Genomic DNA, 20,626 nt, shown 5'->3' with positions numbered 1-20,626 from the left:
AGTACATCTAAAGATAGCCTTGGATGCCCGTCTAAATCATCCCGAGTCCATTTTCTGGCCCCAGAAAACCTCATGGTCAGTGCCTCAGATGGGCCCTACGCTGGTGCCTGACATCCATAAAGAATGTCTTTCATGGTTCATTGGTTGAATTAATCTGAGAACAAACACCTAAAGTGAAGACCTGTGAGGTGGGATCTTGATGAGTTTCGGCAGAGCAGCAAGCAGGCCACAGCAGACTCAGTAATAACAAAGGTGAAGGAAAGAGGTCTAAGAAAAGTAAAACAGAAGTGAATGCGGGAAAACCAATCTGATCACCCCTGCAACAGATGATGGTTGTGTTCTGAGGCCACACTGGCATTGCTCCCCTGGATCCTGGAAAGCACGCCAGAATGTGCAGGGGCCCCTGTGGACAGAGGGGCAGAGAGAGCTGGGTCAGCGCACAGGGATAGAGCCAGGCTGTGCGAGATGAGGGAGGGGGTCGGAGCCACCAGGAAACACAATGGGCAGGCAGAGAACAATGCAGGATCCATGCATGGAATGGCCAGAACACAAGCCCAGAGGAGGGGGGCTTCACTGTGGGTGGAGGACTAGGCGAGGCAGGGTGATGGAGGCAGGTCTGGGCTGGATCCAGAGGAATTAGAGAGACACAAAGGCGGGAGACCACGACCCAGGGAGGCAGAGGCCATACTGCAGGAGGTGGCCAGGGCGGGGTGTTGGGGCTTCCATGATCTTAGGAACATCTCTGCCCGGTGTCACACCGACCGGCAGAGCAGCCCGAGGACATCTGCACTGGCTGCTCAGAGGCCCAGGTCATCCGTGGTCCATGCACCAGGGGCTCCTCATGTGCCCCCGGCTGTGCTGGTGGAGTCAATGCCGGACAGGAAGGGTCCACCTGCTTGGACAGACACGGGAGACTGGAGTCCCAGGAAGACCATGCATGCGACACAAGTCCCCTGGAGCAATTCAAGGATCCATTTCTGGGGACAGTGTGGGGGACACTATAGCTCAGTGGCAGAGCCTGCTCAGCATGCGCAAGGTCCTGGGTTCAGTCCCCATTAATAAATAAATAAACCTTATTACCTCCCCCAGAAAAATAAAAAAATTTAATTAAAGAAAAAAGGGACCCATTTGTACACAGACGCTGCCACAACTCCAGCTACCCTGGTCCCAGACACACTTCTCTTGACAGATTCTCCAGGTTGAGCCTGGCCTGCGTCAGGCCTACGCAAAGGTAACACAACAACAAAGGGTGGCACACGCACCTCAGCCTCCACTTTTTCACCCACTTAAATCTGATGAATGAAATATGCCACTCTGTACATTCTTTATTATGCAAGGACACCTGGGAACACGGCAACTGCAGCCCCGTGATCTGGGGCAGAACCACAGAGCAGGGTGGTGCACCGAACGTTGTGTAAGAGATGGGGAGGAAATGAGGGAGTGGTGTTCCATCAGTCCCTGGCCCTGTCCACAGCCATTCCCAGCTCCAAAAACTCTGGGCTGACTAGCTCTCCAGCAGCTTTGCACCTGGGCACATGCATATTCTGAGAAGTCCACCACAAAACATTCTCCATCTCCTCTACACAGAACCTGGCTCAAAAGAAGGAAAAAAAAAAAAAAAGACAAGGATCCAGTGCTTTGGGGTCCAATGGAAATTGAATGGCTCCCTCTGGAAGGAGGCCCTTCTCCAGCAGTGCAGCCCAGGAGGTGGAGATGGCAGCCTGGAGGAGGGTGCCAGACAGGACTAGAGCGGGGCAGAGGGTCTGGTCCTTGACAGCCACACCCAGAAACTGCCCAGCCAGGCAGAGGCCCTGAGACGTACTAGGAGGCTCACCAGGTAACCCTGCCACACTCCCCTGCCCCCATGTCTTCAGATGTAACACTGTTTTGGCACAGGCAGCATGGTTTAAAAAAAAAAAAGGAAAACTGGGCAGGGAAAGATATGGGTCTGGGACATTTTACTGGCAGTCATGATTTTGATTTTCTTAATTGAAGTATGACTGATTTACAATGTTGTGTTAATTTCTGGTGTACAGCATAGTGATTCAGTTATACATACATATATATGCATAATGTATTTTTAATGCATTTATAAAACTTGCCTAGTGAATTTGCCTTCCAATGTAAGATCTGCCTCTCACTCCTGTAGCCCACCAGCAGCCCCCAACCCTGCCCCACTCCAAGGGACTAAAAATTCCACCCAATTATTCACATCTCCATTATGAACTGTTTTTTACTCTCTGTTGCTCTTGTCCCCAAGCTCATCTAATCAATACCTTCAGCTTCAGAGAGGAAAACAAAAGAAGAGAGATGGTAACTGTGTTGCTTGAGTTAAGAAATCTTGCTCAGTGAGGATGTGGGTAACACCTGGGTCCTTACAGGGAGAAGCAGATAGTACTTCAGTTGTTGGGGTTTTGGTTTTTTTCTCTTTTTTTTCAATGGCTGTGGTTTAAAGTAATTAAGTATCTATTTTTCAGTGACATGTGGTTGGAATGACTGCTTTTGGAAAAACCACGAAGGGAAAAAATGAACCCAGCATTACCGCTTTGGGCACAGAAAGGAGGACATGGGTTTAATACTCGAGACCCCACCAATGGCTCTGTAAGGGGCAGGAGGCAGGAGAGAAGGGCCCAGGCCTGTGTGCGGCAGTGAATGCAGGATCAGGAACAGACGGGCTGGCACGCTGTGGGCTGCAGCACCGTGGGCAAAAGTCAACTAACCAGTGCGAGCGCACACCCACGACTCCACAGCCGAGGAGGCTGCATGGCATCCCTCCTTCCTTGTTCCAAAACCGCCCCTGTGCCACCAAGGAAGTCATTGATAGAAACTCGACAGCCCCATCTGTAAACGAGGACAGTAAGAGACCTGCAGGCTGTTGCGAGACATCAGTGAGGTCCTCTCTGCCAAGAGAGCCCAACATGGGAGGCGGTCAGTGAGTGGCAGCTCTGGACCCTACCACCCTCCCTACGTCTTCCTCAGGGCCCAGAGGTAGGCATTCCCAAAACAACAGACCCCAGCAGCAGCAGTTCCTCTTATTAGAAAGGTGACTGATTCAAAAGGGGGCCTCAACTCGAAACCCAGCGGCACCAATTCCACAAATAGCCTAGAAATAGCACTGCACCCTCCTGAGCAGCCTACCCAGAGGACACAGGACCTGAAGATCCCTCGAGGTGAGAACAGAATACAAGGCCATTCATAGGCTCCTCGGAGAAAGGGTATGAGCCACATCAACTTAAAGTCATAGCAAGAGCTGTGGGTGTGATCAGTTTTTGGTAACTGGGAACAAGGCACCAGAGAGCCATCCAGGCACCTAGGAACTACCCACCTTCCTCGTGGCTGTGTGTCTCCCAGTCTGAGACAAACGTGTGTGTACAATCAACCTGTTCAAAGCCCCTGTAGTGGGAGGCAGTGCTTTGTTGTAAAACAAAACTGAGATGAAATAACCGTCATCCTTTCAAACATCCTGTGAGAGTTTGGTATGTGAGGCACATTCTGTGATGTACTTCTCTCTGACCTCAGACACTTTGATTCTTTTTTTCAAGTTCACATAAAAGACAGAGAGCTCTCAGATTGGTCTACTGCACTGCCAGCCTTGACTGGATCTGAATTCTTTGCTGGGTACGGAGGAGGATTCGTTGTTATTCCAGACAATTATTAGGAAGTAGAGATAAAGGGCTATTACGTCAGAGAGGCCTAGACCATTGGGAGGACCAGCCATCAGCTCCTGGTTTAAAAACAGGTTAGTTCCCACTGCTCCCAGGAGGCTTCCAAGAATACACTCAGACACCGCAAGTCCCACCCTGACAGCCTTTCCTCCCATTCACAACGCACGTGCAGAATCTGAGAATGCGGCTTGTCTGGGAGACTTAAAACAAATGCTTCAATTTTCCATTCACCAAACGAAAATCAATGGCAACAGAGAGGTGAAATCAATGTTCAGCGTTCTGTAGGGAGAAGCCCTCCCCGTCTCCCGCCCACCCAGAACAATAAGTCAGAGCGGCCACCCCACTGGCAGTGAATCCCTGACAGCCGGTCCCTCTGCAAGCTGTATGACTTTCTGTCCACTCTTTTTCATGAATCATACCCTAAGGGGGTATTTTCTTTAAGAAGGCCTAAGAGGATATTTTTTAAACTTAAGTCAGGAAGAGTAACACATTGCCGTATTAAAAACTCTTCTTCCTCAAACAAACCCATCTGCCAGTAGAATCTTTGGCATCTAAGGCCAATGCTTGACTTAACTGTTTCCCAAGGTCCATTTTGCATTATCAAGCATTACATCAAGCACCCCGCCATCCTGTTCCCCAAGACAAACAATGATCTGCTTTTGGTCACCAAAACTTACATCCAGCACAATTTCATGTAAATGAAAATCATACACTTTTGTTTTGTCTCCTTTCATTTAGCATAATTATTATGAGATCTGTCCATGCTATTGCATGTATCAAAAGCTTTTCTTTTTTAATTGCTATTAATCCACTGCAAAGAATATATACCACAACTTGTTTACCTGTTCACCCATTGATTTCCAGCTTTTAGCTATTTATTTTTTGGGGGAAGGGAGGGTAATTGGATTATTAAAAATTTATCTATTTATTTATTTTAATAGAAGTACTGGGATTGAACCCAGCACCTTGTGCATGCTAAGCATGCACTTTACCACTGAGCTGTACCCTCCCCTCAGCTTTTAACTATTATAAGCAAAGTTGCTATGAACATTTATGACTGAGTCTTTACACGGACATATGTTTCCACTGCATATTCTAGAAACAAATCTTTTGTTGGACATATGTTTTGCAAATATTTTCTCCCAGTGTGGCTTTTTATTAGTCTAACAGCATCTTTTAAAGATCAAAGTTTTCAGTTTTGATGAAATCCAATTTGTGAATTTTCTCTCTATTTTTTTTTTTGGCATTTATAGTTCATGTTTTGTGTGTCCTATTTAAGAAATCTTTGTCAAACCCAAGGTTACTACTCTTATTTTCTTCTAAAAATTTTATAATCTTAGCTCTTATATTGAGGTCTATGATCTGTTTCAAGTTAATTTTTTAAATCATACATTATACAATCATTAAGATTTATATCTACAAAGAGCTTCAGTATCATAAAAATACTCATTTATACATATTAACTGAAGAGAGCTCAATACAACTTTTTATACATAGGAAAGGTACCACTTGATAATCAAATTTTGACAAAAACAAACCAATGGACAAAACCTACAACTAGAAGAATGGAAGAAAAGGTGCTGGAATATTTGAATTACTATTTTTAGATTATGTGACCATTGCCTATTTCCTGTTCCTTTTTACTTGTCTATACTTTTAGTGTTTTCTGTAATAAGCATCAACTACTGTTATATCAAAAATTAATTAGAATATTAAGAAAAAGTCATTTAAGAGAAGGCTCCCTGAGTCTGGGCTGCCTTCACACTGCTCTTTAGTGTGTAAAAGGCCCCGTTGGAGAACCTAAAAGATGAACATCCTACCAAGAATTTACCCTCTCCCAACCCCAATCAGTATTGCTCAACAGCAAGAAGAGATGAAACACAGAATTTCCAAAGAGAATCCTCCAAAGGGAATGTGAGTTTAGCTGAAGCCTCTCAAGGAAACCAAATACAAATCCCAATACCATCCCAATAAAGGAGAAGTGTTCCAGCAGAGGGAGGGCTGGTTGCCCCACCTGGCCCCCCACTGAAATGGCCTGTTCACCCACCAGACACTGTGAGTCGCAGGTGTGCGTGTCCAACAGCTTCTCCACTCACTCAATCTCCGAGGGCAAAGAAAGCTTATGAAATTCTCTCGTGGAGGCACTCACTGTCCTTCTGCCTCAACCTGCTTGCAAAGAAACAGCCCAAGTCTGCAGCCTCGTCATCTGCCCCAGGCCCGCCTGGCCGCCTCTCCCTGTGAGTGCCTGCCTGGCGGGCAGGATTTACCTCCTGAGAGGCTGCAGAGGCCAGACTGGCTGACGGGATTGCCTACAGATGTCTCACAGACAGAAAGATTACTTTCCTGACTGATGAGTAAATGGGGCTGTCAACATGACCTCCCTGGTCAGAGGGGACCCCTGAAGTATAATGTGGGAGGACAGATGTTTCATCTGGGAAGGTGTCCAAGACCCTAAGAGGAGGTCTGCACTTGGCTGATAGGGCTGAGTAATTCTGCCTCGGGGTGGGGAGGCTGGACCCACAACCACAGCCAACACCGTTGCGGAGCCTCCCCAGGTGTAGGTCTCCTCCCAAATCCTGATGAGGCAGTGGGCACCCGCCTCAGTCAAAGCCTCCTCTTAGGGCTGCTTTTCCAGGGAACAATCGGCATCCATCATCAAAAATGCAATCTTCTTGCAAGTCCTACCTTGCTGAGAATCACAGAGGGCGGAACAAATGGCATTGGGACCCTCCTACAACACCTCAAGGTTTCCTAGGGCAGGAACTCCAGAGGCCAGAACAGTCAGACCAGGATGAGGGCAGGGCCGCTGCATGAGCTACTTCCTTCTCAGGGGCATGCGAATGGGAGGTTTGGTGGCTGACCTTCCAGAAGGAATCAGACAATAACAGTAACTATCATCACAATTGTTTTAGTAACTGTCAGGTTAGCTGTCATTATGTTACTATGTACCTCACACACCTCCATCTTATTGACCTCTCATCAAAAATGGACACAAAATGCCCTACGCAAGAATGAGCAAAACTTAACTGCCCACAAACCCTCTCCACAAGAATTACTAGAGGAAGTATCCCAGCAAGTGAGACAGAGGAAGGGGGTAAGTGCTTTCATTAAAACCACTTTACAGAGGAGAAGGCACAGATTCAGGACAGTAAAGAAACTTGCCAAGGGCACACAACTAGGAAGGAGCCAAACTGGGAACGGAGCCTTGAAGGGTCTCAGTCCGAAACCTATGCTCTTGGCCACTGTAATTTTGTGGCCACCAGGAGATGTGAGAGATGAGAATTACAGTTTCAACACACAAAAAAAAGTTGCGGTGTTTCCAACACAGAAACATGGGGTACCCAGAAGAACCCCATTTACACCTGGATAGGCCTGAATACCAAAAAGGATGCTGCCTCGGTCTCAAGACAGACTTGAGCTTAAAACTAAAAATCTCTTGTCTGGCACTTACAGAAAGGGCTGTATTCTAGGAGGAAACAGGCAATGGACTGTTCACGTTACACACACACTCGTGCACACACACAGACACAAAGCCAGATGGCCAAACAACCTACAGCACTCTACCAAAGGGTATTTGGGTATTTGCAGCAAAAGAGGCTGCATCTTGCCTCCTTCAGAGATGGAAGAAATCATGGGTGGCAGAGAGCATCTAGGATAGTTTGCTCAGAGCATGTATGCCTTAAAAGGATGTTTGAATAATAACAACAACAAAAATCTGTTTTTTAAATCTCACTCTGCAGTCAATGTGATTTCCTTCAGGGTAGGAATAGGGTCCCTTGTTTACCTCTGTAGCCTCAGTCCTAACACAAGCCTGGCACATAGTAAGTACTCAAGACCTTTCTGTTAAATGACAACAAATGAATGGATAGACAAAACAGATTGAATCGTGAGGCCAACACATGGTACAGACAAAAAACACAAGCTTGGGAGCTAGGCAGTCCTAGGTTTGAGTCACGGCTGCCACTTACTGGCTATACAAAAGCAAGCTACTCATGCCTCTCTCTGCCTCAGTCCTCTCATTTTTAGAGCGATGACAAAAATAAATACCAACTTGCCACAATGATTGGAGGAATTCAAGGCTGCTGGTTCTGAGCACAATGCCTGCCGCACACTGAAGGCTCAGGGATGAGATCTATCTTTACTTCCAGGGAGGACACTCCAGTCTGGGGGAAGAGCTAGTATGTTGTAATACCTCAAATATGATTTGAGCTTGGCTATTTTAGGTGATCACAGAGCCTAGGTCTGTTGCTGTAGGTGCCAGGTTTGCAGGGGCAGGGGGATCGGGGGCTCTGTTCCATGCTGTCCCACCACCCAGGGAGCGCTGGTCCTCAGCTGGGCCACGCTGTCAGAGGACAGGTGCTCCCCACGCAAGTTTGGAGGGAACCACATAGGGGACCGAGGGAAATTAACGCATGTCCCAAGAGAAGTAGCCAAAGTGGCAAGCATTACTTAGACTTTAAGAACTAAGAGATGGTAGAGGACGCCTTCTGCACGGTCCCAGGGTCAAACTGAAACCAAGGAGCAAAAGTTATAGAGAGGCAGAATTCAGTGGGAATCGAGTTCCAGTAGGCTACTTTCTTCGCCTGTGGTTACGGTGAAGTGCAGGTGAATGGCAGAGAAAGTTGCCGAATCCAAGTGTGTGTAATCAAGGGTAGTAACCCAAGTGTGTGTGACTCCAGTGCCCATCGCTGCACCTCTCCACTGTACAGGTGGTACGCTGGCACCGAAATCACCCTTCTCCTACCCGTACCCCATCCAATCCCATTCTTTAAAAAAGAATGTGTGTGTGTGTGTGTGTGTGTGTGTGTGTGTGTTTTCTTGCTTCAAGTATCTGCAGGACTGAAGGCAGAAACAGCCTGAATGAAAAGGCTCTCTCTGTCACTTGTGTGAAAGCCTAAGCCCACTGGGTGCTGGCAATGGGTGGGGCAAGAGACAGAGGCTTTAACAGCTGTGAAGAGGAGAGACCTTCCCTCCTGGCCTGGAGAAGGCTGTGCCCTGAGGAAACAGCAACGCATGTTCTCGGGAGGAATGGTGGCATAGTGGTCTTGAGGAGGCAGGACCCAGGGCTCCAGCCTGGCGAAGATGCACACATCCCATACAGCATGGAAGCAGACAGCCCTCCTCCTTCCTCCCCAGTCTCAACGGACCTCAAAGGATCATCAGAGTGAGGATGTCAGTGGCAACCAGGAGACTAAATGTACAGCTTCTGTCTTCTTAGCTAGAAGCTTCCCGGATCCTGGGGTCATCCAAGGAGGAGGAAGGCCCCACCACAATGGCCAGGAAGGGACTTTCTGTGCATTTGCTTGAATGAGGGCTCAGAGTTAAATAAAGTTGATTCAAAGGAAATCAAGATGTTAACATTCTTTGCAAACATGTCTTTGAGACCTGAGATTCATACCGCAGCAAGAGTTCAGGTACTACGTACCATGCAAGACACAGATACAGACACCTGCTCCCCCTCACCCCCAAGTCCCCCAGTCAGAGATCAGGGACCCCAGCTCTGCTGGATGCAGAGCGCCTCCTAGCCCTCGGCTTACCTGGGGAGCAGGTGCTTGCGGCTGACACACAGGGCGGTCTGGTAGTCCTGGGTCACACAAACCTTATGAGGGCTGCATTTCACCTTCAGGCAGGGGTCCTTGGATGGGTCCAGGGCTGAGTGAAAAGAACACAAAGAGGGGCGTTAGGACCTCCTGGGAAATTTAATTTCCAATTCTACTCAAATAAATGAGTGGGAAATAAACAGACCATGTGTTTGCACTCTATGCCGTTTTCTTAGGCTGGAGGTGATTGGGATGAAAATGCAAACCAGGGGGAAGTCTGTGTCTATGGTACGTGTTTTTCTTCAGCATCAGGACAGCGATTCTTTCGTGCTTTGGGGAGTTTCAGCATCTTCTTCTTGGCAGGAATTACTTTTAAAAATCCTTTAGCATCTTGAGTGTTCTAAGGACCAAAAGTGACATTTCCTTCTTTGGTTATTTGTCTGCTATTGCTTTTTATGACTTTGTGCCCAATTTTACTTATTTCCTACGGTGTACTAAGTCCCAGAGGATGGAGTATTGAGGTCTTCAGTTCAATCAAAATAGACTATATGCATAAGTAAGTCTCTTTTAAGTTTTGTGAAGAACTTCAGGATGCACAAGCCAGTCCAGTGCCACACAAACTTACAATATAATCAGGCAGGAAGAAAGAAAGCTGACATATAAATATTTATTGTGCAAGGGAGAATTAGATAAGGGCCATGCCGGGCATAGAAAATGATAACAGAGCTTGAGAGCAAAAGAGAGATCAATTTCTGGGGCAGGGATTAATGAAGCATTAATATGTGAATTGGATCTTGAGGGATGGGTAGGATTTTAAAAAGCAAAGAGAGGAAAGGCAATCTAGGCCAGGATGGGCAGCACACTCCAAGGTAGGGAGGCATGTCTGGGCAATCCTCAAATATTCAATATGACTAGACTGTGTGCTTTGTGGGAGGGAATAATGGGGTGGGGGGTGGGGAAGGCGTTGATTCAGCCAAGTCACTGCAGAAAAGGTCTCCAAAGACAGCAGTTCGTATATTACATTTCCTAGAACAGGCAGAGCAGTGAGCCCCTGGCTAATCAGCACTTGCAGGCTGAGGTGCATGTGCTCATCAGGGCAGAGAAGAGCCTACAGGGAATTCTCTGCAAAACAAAAGCAATTGTGCCATCTCCCAGCTCCGGGGCCTAAAGCCCATCAGGTGATAAATCTTTTATAACTGCTCTCCACAGCCTGGGGAGGGAATGTTCCCCAGTCCTCCCCACACAAACATTTGGTTAAACAAACTGGCATCCTAAGCAGGGACAGCACACTGCTGTCATAAACGTTGTGGTCCCCTCAACCTCTGGGCTCCCCAGTGATCACGAGCTCCCTGCACTTGGAGGAAGTCACGCTTCCTATCAGCCCACCCAGACCCAGAATCTCAATGCCCTTCTCTTCAGATAGCTGCTGGTAATTCCTCCAGGGACCTGCACACACGCTATCCAAAGGCATTTTTCTGTTGCTTGAACTGTGCAGGGCACAGCTTCAGCCTCTGCAAACAGAAACCTGGGTGTATTCTCAGGCCAGTCGGGTGAGCAGCAAGACCCAGGTCCTGGTCCCAGGGAGTCATCCAGCAGAGCTGACTCCCCAGGGGATGGGATGGACCTAGCAGCCCAGAGCTTAGCAGCAGGAAACATGCAGCAAGATAAAGAGAGGCTGACTAGAGCCCCAGAGACAGGGCACTCACTCTGAGCTCTTAAGCTGAGGGTTTCACCTCTGGGAGCTGAGAGGCAGGGGGCCTGTGTCTGCCCTCAGAGTCCTCTGAGGCTGGGCCTTCCAGAAACTTCCAGCAGGAACTTCTGGTCCCAGGTGGAAGTCTGGCTTCCTGGAAACATCCTCAGGAGAGGCCAGGAGGCCGGTGCATCTTAGGCCAGTGGCCTCCCTGTGCACCGCCCACCACCCCAACCCCAGGGCGGCAGTCCAGCCAGCTGTGACTTGCTCTCCTAGACTCACACAGCATCAAGCGAACAATGAACAACTACCAGGTGACCACTGATGATGACCACGCTGGCCTTCACAGCCCCTTTTCAGACATCCAGTCACCAAAGGATGAAGTAAGACATGCACGGATCCCAAGAAACTCGAGGACCAGCCCCGCAGCCTCAGTCGCAGGTGCCCACCGAGGCACTGCCCTGACAGGCGTCAGGTGTCCTGGAACCCTTGGGATTTTCCCCGGAGGGGATTTCAGAGATGGGGAACGCCAGGCTGACCTAGGGTAATGGGTGTCCAGATCCACAGAACTACAGGACAAGCTTAAGGGCTGAATTTCAGCTGGTCTTTGCTTCTGCAGCCAACTTCAAAGATCTGCAGGGTCCACGCTGGGATCCAGATGGCCTCGTGGGCAGCACGATCTCAAGGAAAGTAAGTCAGCTGAGCCTGGTGGGAACAGCAGACTCTAGGCCCAGGGTTCAAGGTGAAGGCTGGCCGCACTGCTTCCTAGCCTCTATACACCCCTTCCCTCGTCTGTGAAAGGGAAGAGTAACCGTACCTGGTACCGCTTTCAGTTGTCATGAGGGTAAGTGAGCCACTCTTTTAAGGGCTTAGAACAGACGTGGTTCGGGTTAAGCACCTCGTGGCTGATGGTGAATTTTTGGCGTGTCTGTATTTTGTTCCCAGAGTGCACAATAAGCCTTGATCATAACCAGAACGATAGCTAACACTTACCCAGCGCTTTTGAAACATGCAGGCAGTGAACTAAGCCCTGTAATTGGATTACCGTCCTTAATTCTCACAAACACCACAGAGCTGGCTGTGGTTCGTGTGCCCATTGCACAAAGAAGCTGAGAGGTGCAGGCGGTGTTTGACACCTAGTCGGCTGACTCCAAACCCTAACTCCTCACCACGATACGCCAGCGGTCTGAAAATCACCTAGAAGTCTCCTTTTAAAAGTTGATGTGCGGCTCCACCTGACACCAAGTAGAGAGCCCAGAGGCACCACGTTCCCGAGAGGATGCTGGGGCAGAATGAAACTTGAGGAGTAAAAGCAAGTGGCAGCCAGGGGGCCCTGAGCTGGGCCACACAGGACTGCCCCAAGCTGGTGCCACACACGGCCCTAGCGCTCCCCAGAAGGTGGGGTGCTGACCCTGGGCAGCTGTGTCCTCTGCCTAACCGCTGTGAATGCAGTGGACCCCAAAGGAGTCATCTGGCCAGTAGCTGTCAATTTTCTTTCTGCAACCTTGCCATCTGACACCCTACCATTAGGCTAAACGGCCCCCTCCAATTCCTGAAGCTACCATTCCTGAAGAAAGAGAGAGAAAGAAAGAGCAAGAAATAAATCCACTTTAACCAGAAATAGTCATAAATAAAAATCATCAGTTATTTAACTCCATACACAAACTTACTTAACAATTTGCATACAGAAATCAAGTCTGCTAAAAATTAATTACCAGGATCTGAAGACTTCAAACATGCATGGGAATTATTTAAGAGTAAACGAACTTCACAGAACAACAAAACAGTAACAAATCAAGCTGTCAGGGTTTGTTTAATCACCAGGACGCATCTTGCTTTTGAAAAACAGCAATATTGGGATTGAAAGGGGATGAGGATGGTAAAGGAGTGTGTCATTTACATGTAAATGCTGCCTCTCAAATTCGCTTTTCCCTCCCATACCCGACAGGGCTGGGTGGCTCCACTTTCTCAAGGGACTGATAGGCGATCAGAATAATAAGTGGAATTTGAAAGGCGCTTTAATAAGCCGCAGGGAAATTGTGCAGGTGAAGACGGAGGGAGAGAGGGCTGAGGGTGAGTGATAACCCGGACCAGGGGTAGAAGCTTCCTTGTCAAGGTCCTAATGAATTCTGGAGACTGTGCTCCAAGTTTCCCTCTTTCAGAGCACGTGCTTGGTGATAGGACGCAGCCATCCCCACAAGATGCCAAAGCCCCGCCTCCCGTCCACCTCTTCTACCATAATAACTGCAGGACTCATTGTGTATTGAAACAGGAGATTGTGCCTAGAATGGAGCAGACAGGCATGGAAGGTTAATGCCATCTTTCCTGCTCCCACACACAAACCAATCAAGTGTCAACTGGCAAAGACACATGTCCAATTAATTTTTTCAGTAACTTCTACAAAAATTTTTTTCAAAGAAAAAAAACAAGAATGAATTAATTTAAGCAGAAATTTGTCAAGCTGGAAAACACTGAATTTAAAAGCCAGTTAATTACAGGCTTTGTGTAAGTTTTTTTTAATTAATTTTATTTTTTAAGCTCACTGCTTGGTCTCAATTAAGGTAGGGATATTTTAATGTAATTGTTTCTGAACTTGTTTTCCAGTACAAGTTAATTTTTAATTAGCTATATTGATTTTAAAACTCTGAATCAAGCCTTTCTGCTGCCCGTAGGCACATCCTATAACCTCACTGGCAAAGGGTCATAACGCCTAGAACAGCAGAGCAGGGTACCACCTCAGAGATGCTGAGATGAGAGGATGTTCCATTTTGTGTGCTGATCAAAGGACCCCTAAGAGTCACCTAAGAGATACATCTTGGGTTTATTCCATTCATAGACATAGAGCATCTGCTCTGTACAGGCTCATTTTATTTTAGGCTGGAGGCTGGGAGTTCTGGAGTGAACAAGATGTCAGCCCAGCCCTCCAGAAGCTCACAGCTCAATAGAGGAGATAGGAAATAAGAGGGTAAGTTCTATTTGTTACAGGAGTCAAGGAAGGTACCTCTTCCAGCCTTTCAGTGGGTCAGGGGAGACCTCCTGGACAGACTGCTATCTATGGAAAAATGAGTTTAACCAGGTAATAGGATGAAGAAGAACTTTTCAGGTAAAAAGAAGCTCCCTTTCCAGATGTAAGAGAAATCACAGCAAGTCTGGGGAACAGCAGTGTTCCATCAGGCTGGCAGCGGGCTCGGGCTGGGGTGGTGCAAGAAAGGACTGGAGAACATGGCAGCGTCATCTTGGGGGGCCTTGAAACCACAGTGAGGACTCCGGGGCCCATGGCCACCAAGTTTGACAGTGACAACAAACATGGCATGCCCTTCCATGCTGAAGTTGCTAGAGAAGGGGTAGAAGAGAGAACCGTTTACACACATTTTACATGGAAAGTGGACCTTGGATCAGAATAGACACACTGCACACTCTCACCCTCCAAATGAGAGAGGGTGTCAGGCTGGAAGTACCACTGGTCAGCTCTTAGTGCCCCTTTCCTCCTGTGAGGCACCTCTGTGATCCCTTTCCCTGGGGACGTTAAGCTGCAAAGGATTCTGGGAGGCAACAAGTCTACATGGGTTGACCAAGACTCAAAGACTTAGTCTAAAACAGTCATGTGAACTTGTGATCCACTCCTGTGACTCACGGAGACTTCCTCTGACAAAAGGCCACTCAGTATGCAAAGAGTTGACAAATTAATGACACTTTGTTGTCTCCCTGTTCCTTTTAAGATTGCTCTCTGCCCGAACCATGCTCATCGGAGGTTCATCTGAAGACCAAAGGCACTCCCAGTGATTCATTAGGAGTGACTTAATGGATGACTGACAAAGAAATTACTCCAAACTGCTAAAACCTCATCAAGCTAAGATCCCAAGCATTTATTACAGCTTGTCTGTCCCCATGGTAACCCATGCATGCATCGTGCGTCCCCCCTCTCCAGAGGGGCTTGTTTACTAGCTGACAACAGAGCCTCACAGAATACAAAACAGGAGATTCCACCCATCGGATTTTGCTGGAACTAGGGAAGAATGGCAGCTTGGAAATCCTCCGTCACTGTTCTCAGCTTTCAAATCAAAGTGTTGGCCATGTTCTCTGAGGCCAAACAAAGGGGCGTAATAACCATGTGTCTAAATAGGACAGACAGTTGAGTGATACTGAAGGCTGACCGTGTGAGCCCAAGGACTGGGGGATGAGGGTGGGCGGGGACATAGGACAGACAAGGACAAAGGGGAAGAGGATAAGAAGATGCATCTGACCAAAAATATCCTCCTGGAAAGAGACCTTTACCTTCCCCTTCAAACCAAGGGTCTGAGGACTCATTTCTTTCTGTGTTAAAACTAAAAGTACCCTCTCTCTTATATTAGTGTGTATGTATGTGTGCGTTTGCAGGGGGTGGTATCAACTATGAACAGCCTCTCTGGAGGGCAATTTTTCAACCATGCCCCTAAATGATAACAACCATGAAACTTAGCTGGATAGGTGTATGGGAAGTGATTATATCATTCCCTCAGCTTTTTGCTATGTATGAACATTTTAATAATCAATGGAAAAAATGGAAAAAAGAAGCATCCTACGACCCAGCTGGTGAACGTGTTAGGCAAAAATGTATATCCTAATGGTACACAGTAAGGGGAGATTGTAACCAACCTGAATGTTCATCTGCCATAACAAAATATCATCGATTGGGTGGCTTGGATAACAGAAATGTATTTTCTTACAGTTCTGGAGGCTGAAAGTCTGAGGTCAGAATGTCAGTATGGTCAATTTCTGGTGCGGGCTCTCTTCCTCGCTTGCAGGCGACCACTTTCTCACTGTGGCCTCACATTGGTTTCTCTAGGTGCACACAGAGAACGAGCAAACTCTTTGATGTCTCTTCTTACAACTACTGTATTGGGGCCCCATCCTTATGACCTCATTCAACCGTAAATACTTCCTTAAAGGCTCCATCTCCAAACACAGCTACAGTGAGGATCAAGGCTTCAACACCAACATTCAGTCCATAACACCACCTACAGGGAAATGGTTACCTTAATTACAAGACATTCATTTATGAAATACTGTCCAGGCATTATAAAGGAAAAGTAGGTTTATAAGTACTAACAATAGATACATGTTTATGGTACATTAAGTGAAAAAGGAAGGTAAACATGAGAAAATGGATTTGAAATCACCAAGTAACTTCCCAATACTACACAGCTAATAAATGTCATAGCGAGTGCTCAAAATCAGGTCTGTCAACTTGCAAAGGGGATGACCTTGCCCTTTCCTGTCCTGCTTCCCTTGAAAAGAAGCACTAGACCCAGCCTCCACCCACTCACACACCAGGGTCCTCAGTTTCTCCTAAATGTCCTCTATCTTCTGGGGCCAACCCTGCAATACACTGTGAAGGAATTCAGACTCCCTACACCTGTGGGCGACCACCACAGCGGCCTGTCACTGAGTAGTCTAGAAACATCACCCACAAAAGTCAGAGTCTCCTTCCGCCTCTTGGAGAATCTCAGCAGCAGGGAGACAATGCAAGTCACAACCATCACCAGGGACAAGAGCAAGTGTCCAGCCCTGTGAGACTATGGCACTTTTGCCTCTGAGATTGAAGAGTTAAGGACACCCTGTGCCTGGCTGGAACTAATGGCAGTAGCTGGAAAGAGCTTTAACCCTCTGCTCATGTGCAAAAGAAGACATCAGGAGAGGCCACGACTAAGTCCAATGTGGCTTAATTTATACGTCCTGATCACTAGAAAAGAACACGTTAAGAGGAGTTGAGTAGAGCAGCTGTGGAAATACACTCCATAAAATCACAGACCTCAAGATACTATTAGCCTGGCCAGCCAATGCCCTCTTCTCAAAGTTCTCACCCCACACCCTCCCCGGTTCTCCAGCTGCTCTGGGATGGTAACAACAAGGACCCTCACTCTGCATTTTCACCAAGAAACTGATTTCTCTTTAAAAGTGGGATAGAGGGAGAGGAGGGAAAACAAGAGGCGAGGAGAAGAATTAGGTGGGGAAAAAAGGCAGAAAGAAGCATGTTATTAGATAACGCATTATCCCATCGGGGGCTGACAACAGATAGCAACATCCACCAACACGTAGAATAATGTGATATTATCCCAGTTCACCACTGAGGTAACTGGTATAGAAATCAGTTTATTATTAATTTACTAATGAGGAAATGGGCACAGAGACATTAAGTAACCTGTCTGAGTCACACAGCTGTTAAGTCTGGATTTCAACCTAGGTGAGTCTCACACCAAAGATGATGCTCCGAGTCACTACACCACTCACGAAAACAGTTTATGATGGGGCTAAAACTGACGAGTACAATACCAAGCAACGGCGTACAAACCCCTCTCTCCACCTCCCATAGGACCCATCCATTGGATCCCCAAGAGAACTTCCGACTGTGATGAAAACATTGTACCAGCAGAAGTCAAAGCCAAATGCTTGGATATGTGAATAAACTTATATGATGTTTATAATGAATATAAAAATCAAAGTTCCTTTCCAAGGCAATGCTGATGGCCAGTGAATTTATCTCCCTCTCGCTCTCTCTGTGATGTAAGATACGGGATGGAACAGATGAGATGTGAGGTTCCTTCTGTGAGAGGGTTTTTGAGAACTGTACCATATCACTGTTTAGGTAAATGCATGATGCCTTGTGGTGACAGGGCATGGGACCAGGCAGCATGAACAACAGGACCTGAGAATGGTCACAACTCTCAGTAGAGGGACAAGACACCATGCATAGAGAAGTCTTAACCTTCTCATCCATCAAAATGGCCAGAATTTATTAAAGTGTTATAACAGTAAAAACATGTGGGTTCTATTTCATTGTAACTGACAGAAATTATTCATAAGACATTTACAAACAAAGGAGACAGAACTACTTAAAATATCTAAGACCAGTTCCATAACCTAGGAAAATAAGAGGGTATAAAAAAGCACAGTAAAAATCAAGTATTTCCAGGAAAAAGGTATACTTAAAAGATAGCCATAGCTCATAAAGTCTATCTTTTGTACCCGTGCTTCACTTTCAAGCAATTAAAATGCCTATAAAACGTGGAGCTTTTCCCAGAGAACTAACTCCTTTGGTGTTAATGAGCATGATTCTGCCATTATTCTGCAGCCATAGTAGTTGATCATGTAAGAACAGGGAAGTCCAGAAACTCTACAAACTTCAAAATAAAAAATTAGTGCACTTAGCCAAGAGGCCAAGGGTTTGGATCAGAGAGGTGTGGGTTTGAGAGGAGAGGCATAGTGGGCTACTTCCCACCGATGTGAACTCAATGGGTCACTCACTTCTTTAGGATTCAGATGCAAACCAACCGATCTACCTCCCCGGAGTCTCATGAGGATCCAATGAGATGATGCGTGACAGGTGCTGAACACGGGGCCTGGCATGTGGTGTGTGCTCAGTTATCATCTTCATCTCTCCTACCAGCTTTTCAAATAAAGAAAGGGGAGGTACACCAAGGGCAAGGGACCCCAGGCATTTCAGAGACTCAAGATCCTGGAGCTGTGATGCTATTTAGCCTTTCCAATCTCAAATGTTAGACTCCACAGGAAAAAAAAGTTAAATTTCTTTCTGAACATTAAGCTCAGGTCCTACTTTACCCAGAAAACTTTTGTTGATTAACCAGATCGACACCACTGCTGAAACCAACATATGACAGCTAAGGTGTTCGTATATCTCTGGCAGAGCTATGCTCTGCTTTGTCTCATCTCAGAGACAGACAAGTCTGGAAACAAAGAATAAAAACCTTCTCTTGCCCTAAATTATGTTCACTAAGAGCGCAACATACATGGTCATACCTTTTTTTTTTTTTTTTTTTTTTTTTTTACTTTTTCGAGAGAAAGTCTTTGGGCTTTTACAAGTCTCTACTGGAGAGCCGTGGAGTTTGAGGGTTAAGGTATCCTAAGAGCCGACATTCAGGCACTATTAGTAAAAAGTTATTAGGAAGAAAAGAGAATGATCAAGGAGAAAGAATCTGGCAAACACTGTTGATCCCAGCAGACAAGGGCTCAACTCCAGGGATGGTGGTAACATGCAGGATGTGGGGGATAAATTCACAGCAAGGTTCAGCAAGGCAGGTTTGCTGGACAAGGTTGGTGCCTTCTGATCCTCAGCCAGAGGATGTCTGACTGACTGCTTTCCACCCTGCCCTACAGAGGTTGGCAGGAACAGGTGTTAATTGAAACCAGAAGAGTAAAGTCTGAGGAATGCCTGCCCCAGATGGGAGACAGAGATGCTCACATGACCTCTCAGATCCCCAGGTAAGGCTGTCACTTGCGTAGTGTGGCATTCTGGGGAAGAGAAGCTCACTCAGCACAGAGCTCTAGTGGGGCAACGTGGTGTTCATTCACTGGCCACCCACCGGCAAGTCTAAAAATCAGGGGAAGATGGGGAAATAGGCAGTCCCACACCACATGTATCTATCATGGCTTGGTCTCCTTGTCCTGTTTTCCACAATTTAACCTAAATCCTTCCTTCTTAGACTGTGGTGGGCTAAGGAGAATGTAAACCCACAGTGAATCTCCCTGCAACATCTTTTTTTACTAGATAATAATTAGTAATTTGAAACTTTTAAAAAAATTAAGGCAGTCATTGGTCTACTGTGCAACAGAACGCAAAATTCACATAAACTTGCACCAAGGAGATTTTGAAAATGTGCGTTTAAAGTGTTAACCAAGTTTAAAGGGTCCTAGAATGAAGGGGAGAGCTCTCCAGGAGACTGATATCTAAGATGGAAAATCAACAGCAGTAAAAGCACATACAAAGAAACTTCAGAAACAAATGTTCTTCCTGCAAAGGCCAGAAAGCAGCTCCAGTTAAAGCTGGTTAATAAAAAAACGTATCCCATGTCCCCTGGAACAGATTCCCCAAGCCATCTGTTCCAGGGATCTATCTTAGTCCCACTGGTGAAAGGCCCCAAGGTTTCTGAGAGAACTGACCCTACAGAATCCAAAGCCTTTTTGAGAGCCTCCACGTGCCAAGCACCGGGTGAGGTTTACAAAAGAGCTACAGAGCCTTTGCGGCTCTCCAGGTATGACCATCAAGATTAAAGCTGTTATCACTTTCACCCCTCCCGCTGCTTTCAGAAACTCTTGGCTCTGGATTTATAAATGGGGAATCGGAGACTACTCATTTCCAAGTTCTTTCTTTCTCCAATGAGGGCAGACTCATTTCTGCTTTCTTGGGTTGGTTCCCAAGGTTATTAAATTCCATTCCTTAAACGATAACATCGAAGCAATCATGACAAAGTTAGTGGTGCCTGGAGCTGTGGTTTCTTGGGGACATCTTTTAAGCTATTAGAAACCACCTCAAGCCGAGAGAAGCATGGTTGCACCTCCCACTACAGACTTGAGTAAGTGCCATATCACTTAAATCTTGTGTATTCTTGTTGTTCCTCTGTTTTGTGCATCCCACGCTGTTCAATCATTGCAAAATACAATTTTTCATGTGCTAAGCAATTCAGTTTCAACCTTGCCCACAACTAGCTCTCTTTCCTGCCTATCTCTTCACCAATGTACCACTCAATGGCCAATTGCCTTCCTTACATTACTCTAAGCTAAGGCCGATAGTGCTAATATAAAATATAAATCAGGTCTAAACTGCACATGGAAGACAGATGCAATGATAAGTTATGGGCAAGTACCTATGAGGTTTCCTAAGACAAATGTGGAATAAACACAAAGAGTAAAAGCTTTCATTTTCATTCTTTAGCAATAAATACTGAGTACCTAGC

The 20,626-nt window shown here is 46.5% G+C and overlaps 1 protein-coding gene across 3 annotated transcripts in view; it reads right to left on the bottom strand.

Annotated features, from left to right (window-relative positions):
• SPOCK1 (SPARC (osteonectin), cwcv and kazal like domains proteoglycan 1) overlaps positions 1–20,626 on the bottom strand; it is a 466,817-nt gene that overhangs the window by 134,462 nt on the left and 311,729 nt on the right. For all 3 annotated transcript variants that reach the window (XM_015239542.3, XM_072956999.1, XM_072957001.1), the window contains one exon: positions 9,203–9,317. In XM_015239542.3, coding sequence (XP_015095028.1) covers positions 9,203–9,317 — 115 coding nt within the window. The remainder of the gene's footprint in view (positions 1–9,202; positions 9,318–20,626) is intronic.

This window comes from Vicugna pacos, chromosome 3, assembly GCF_048564905.1.
Source record: "Vicugna pacos chromosome 3, VicPac4, whole genome shotgun sequence".
NCBI classification, from domain to species: Eukaryota; Metazoa; Chordata; class Mammalia; order Artiodactyla; family Camelidae; genus Vicugna; species Vicugna pacos.
Note: the sequence above shows the minus strand (reverse complement) of the source record. Positions and strands in the feature narration are given on the sequence as shown.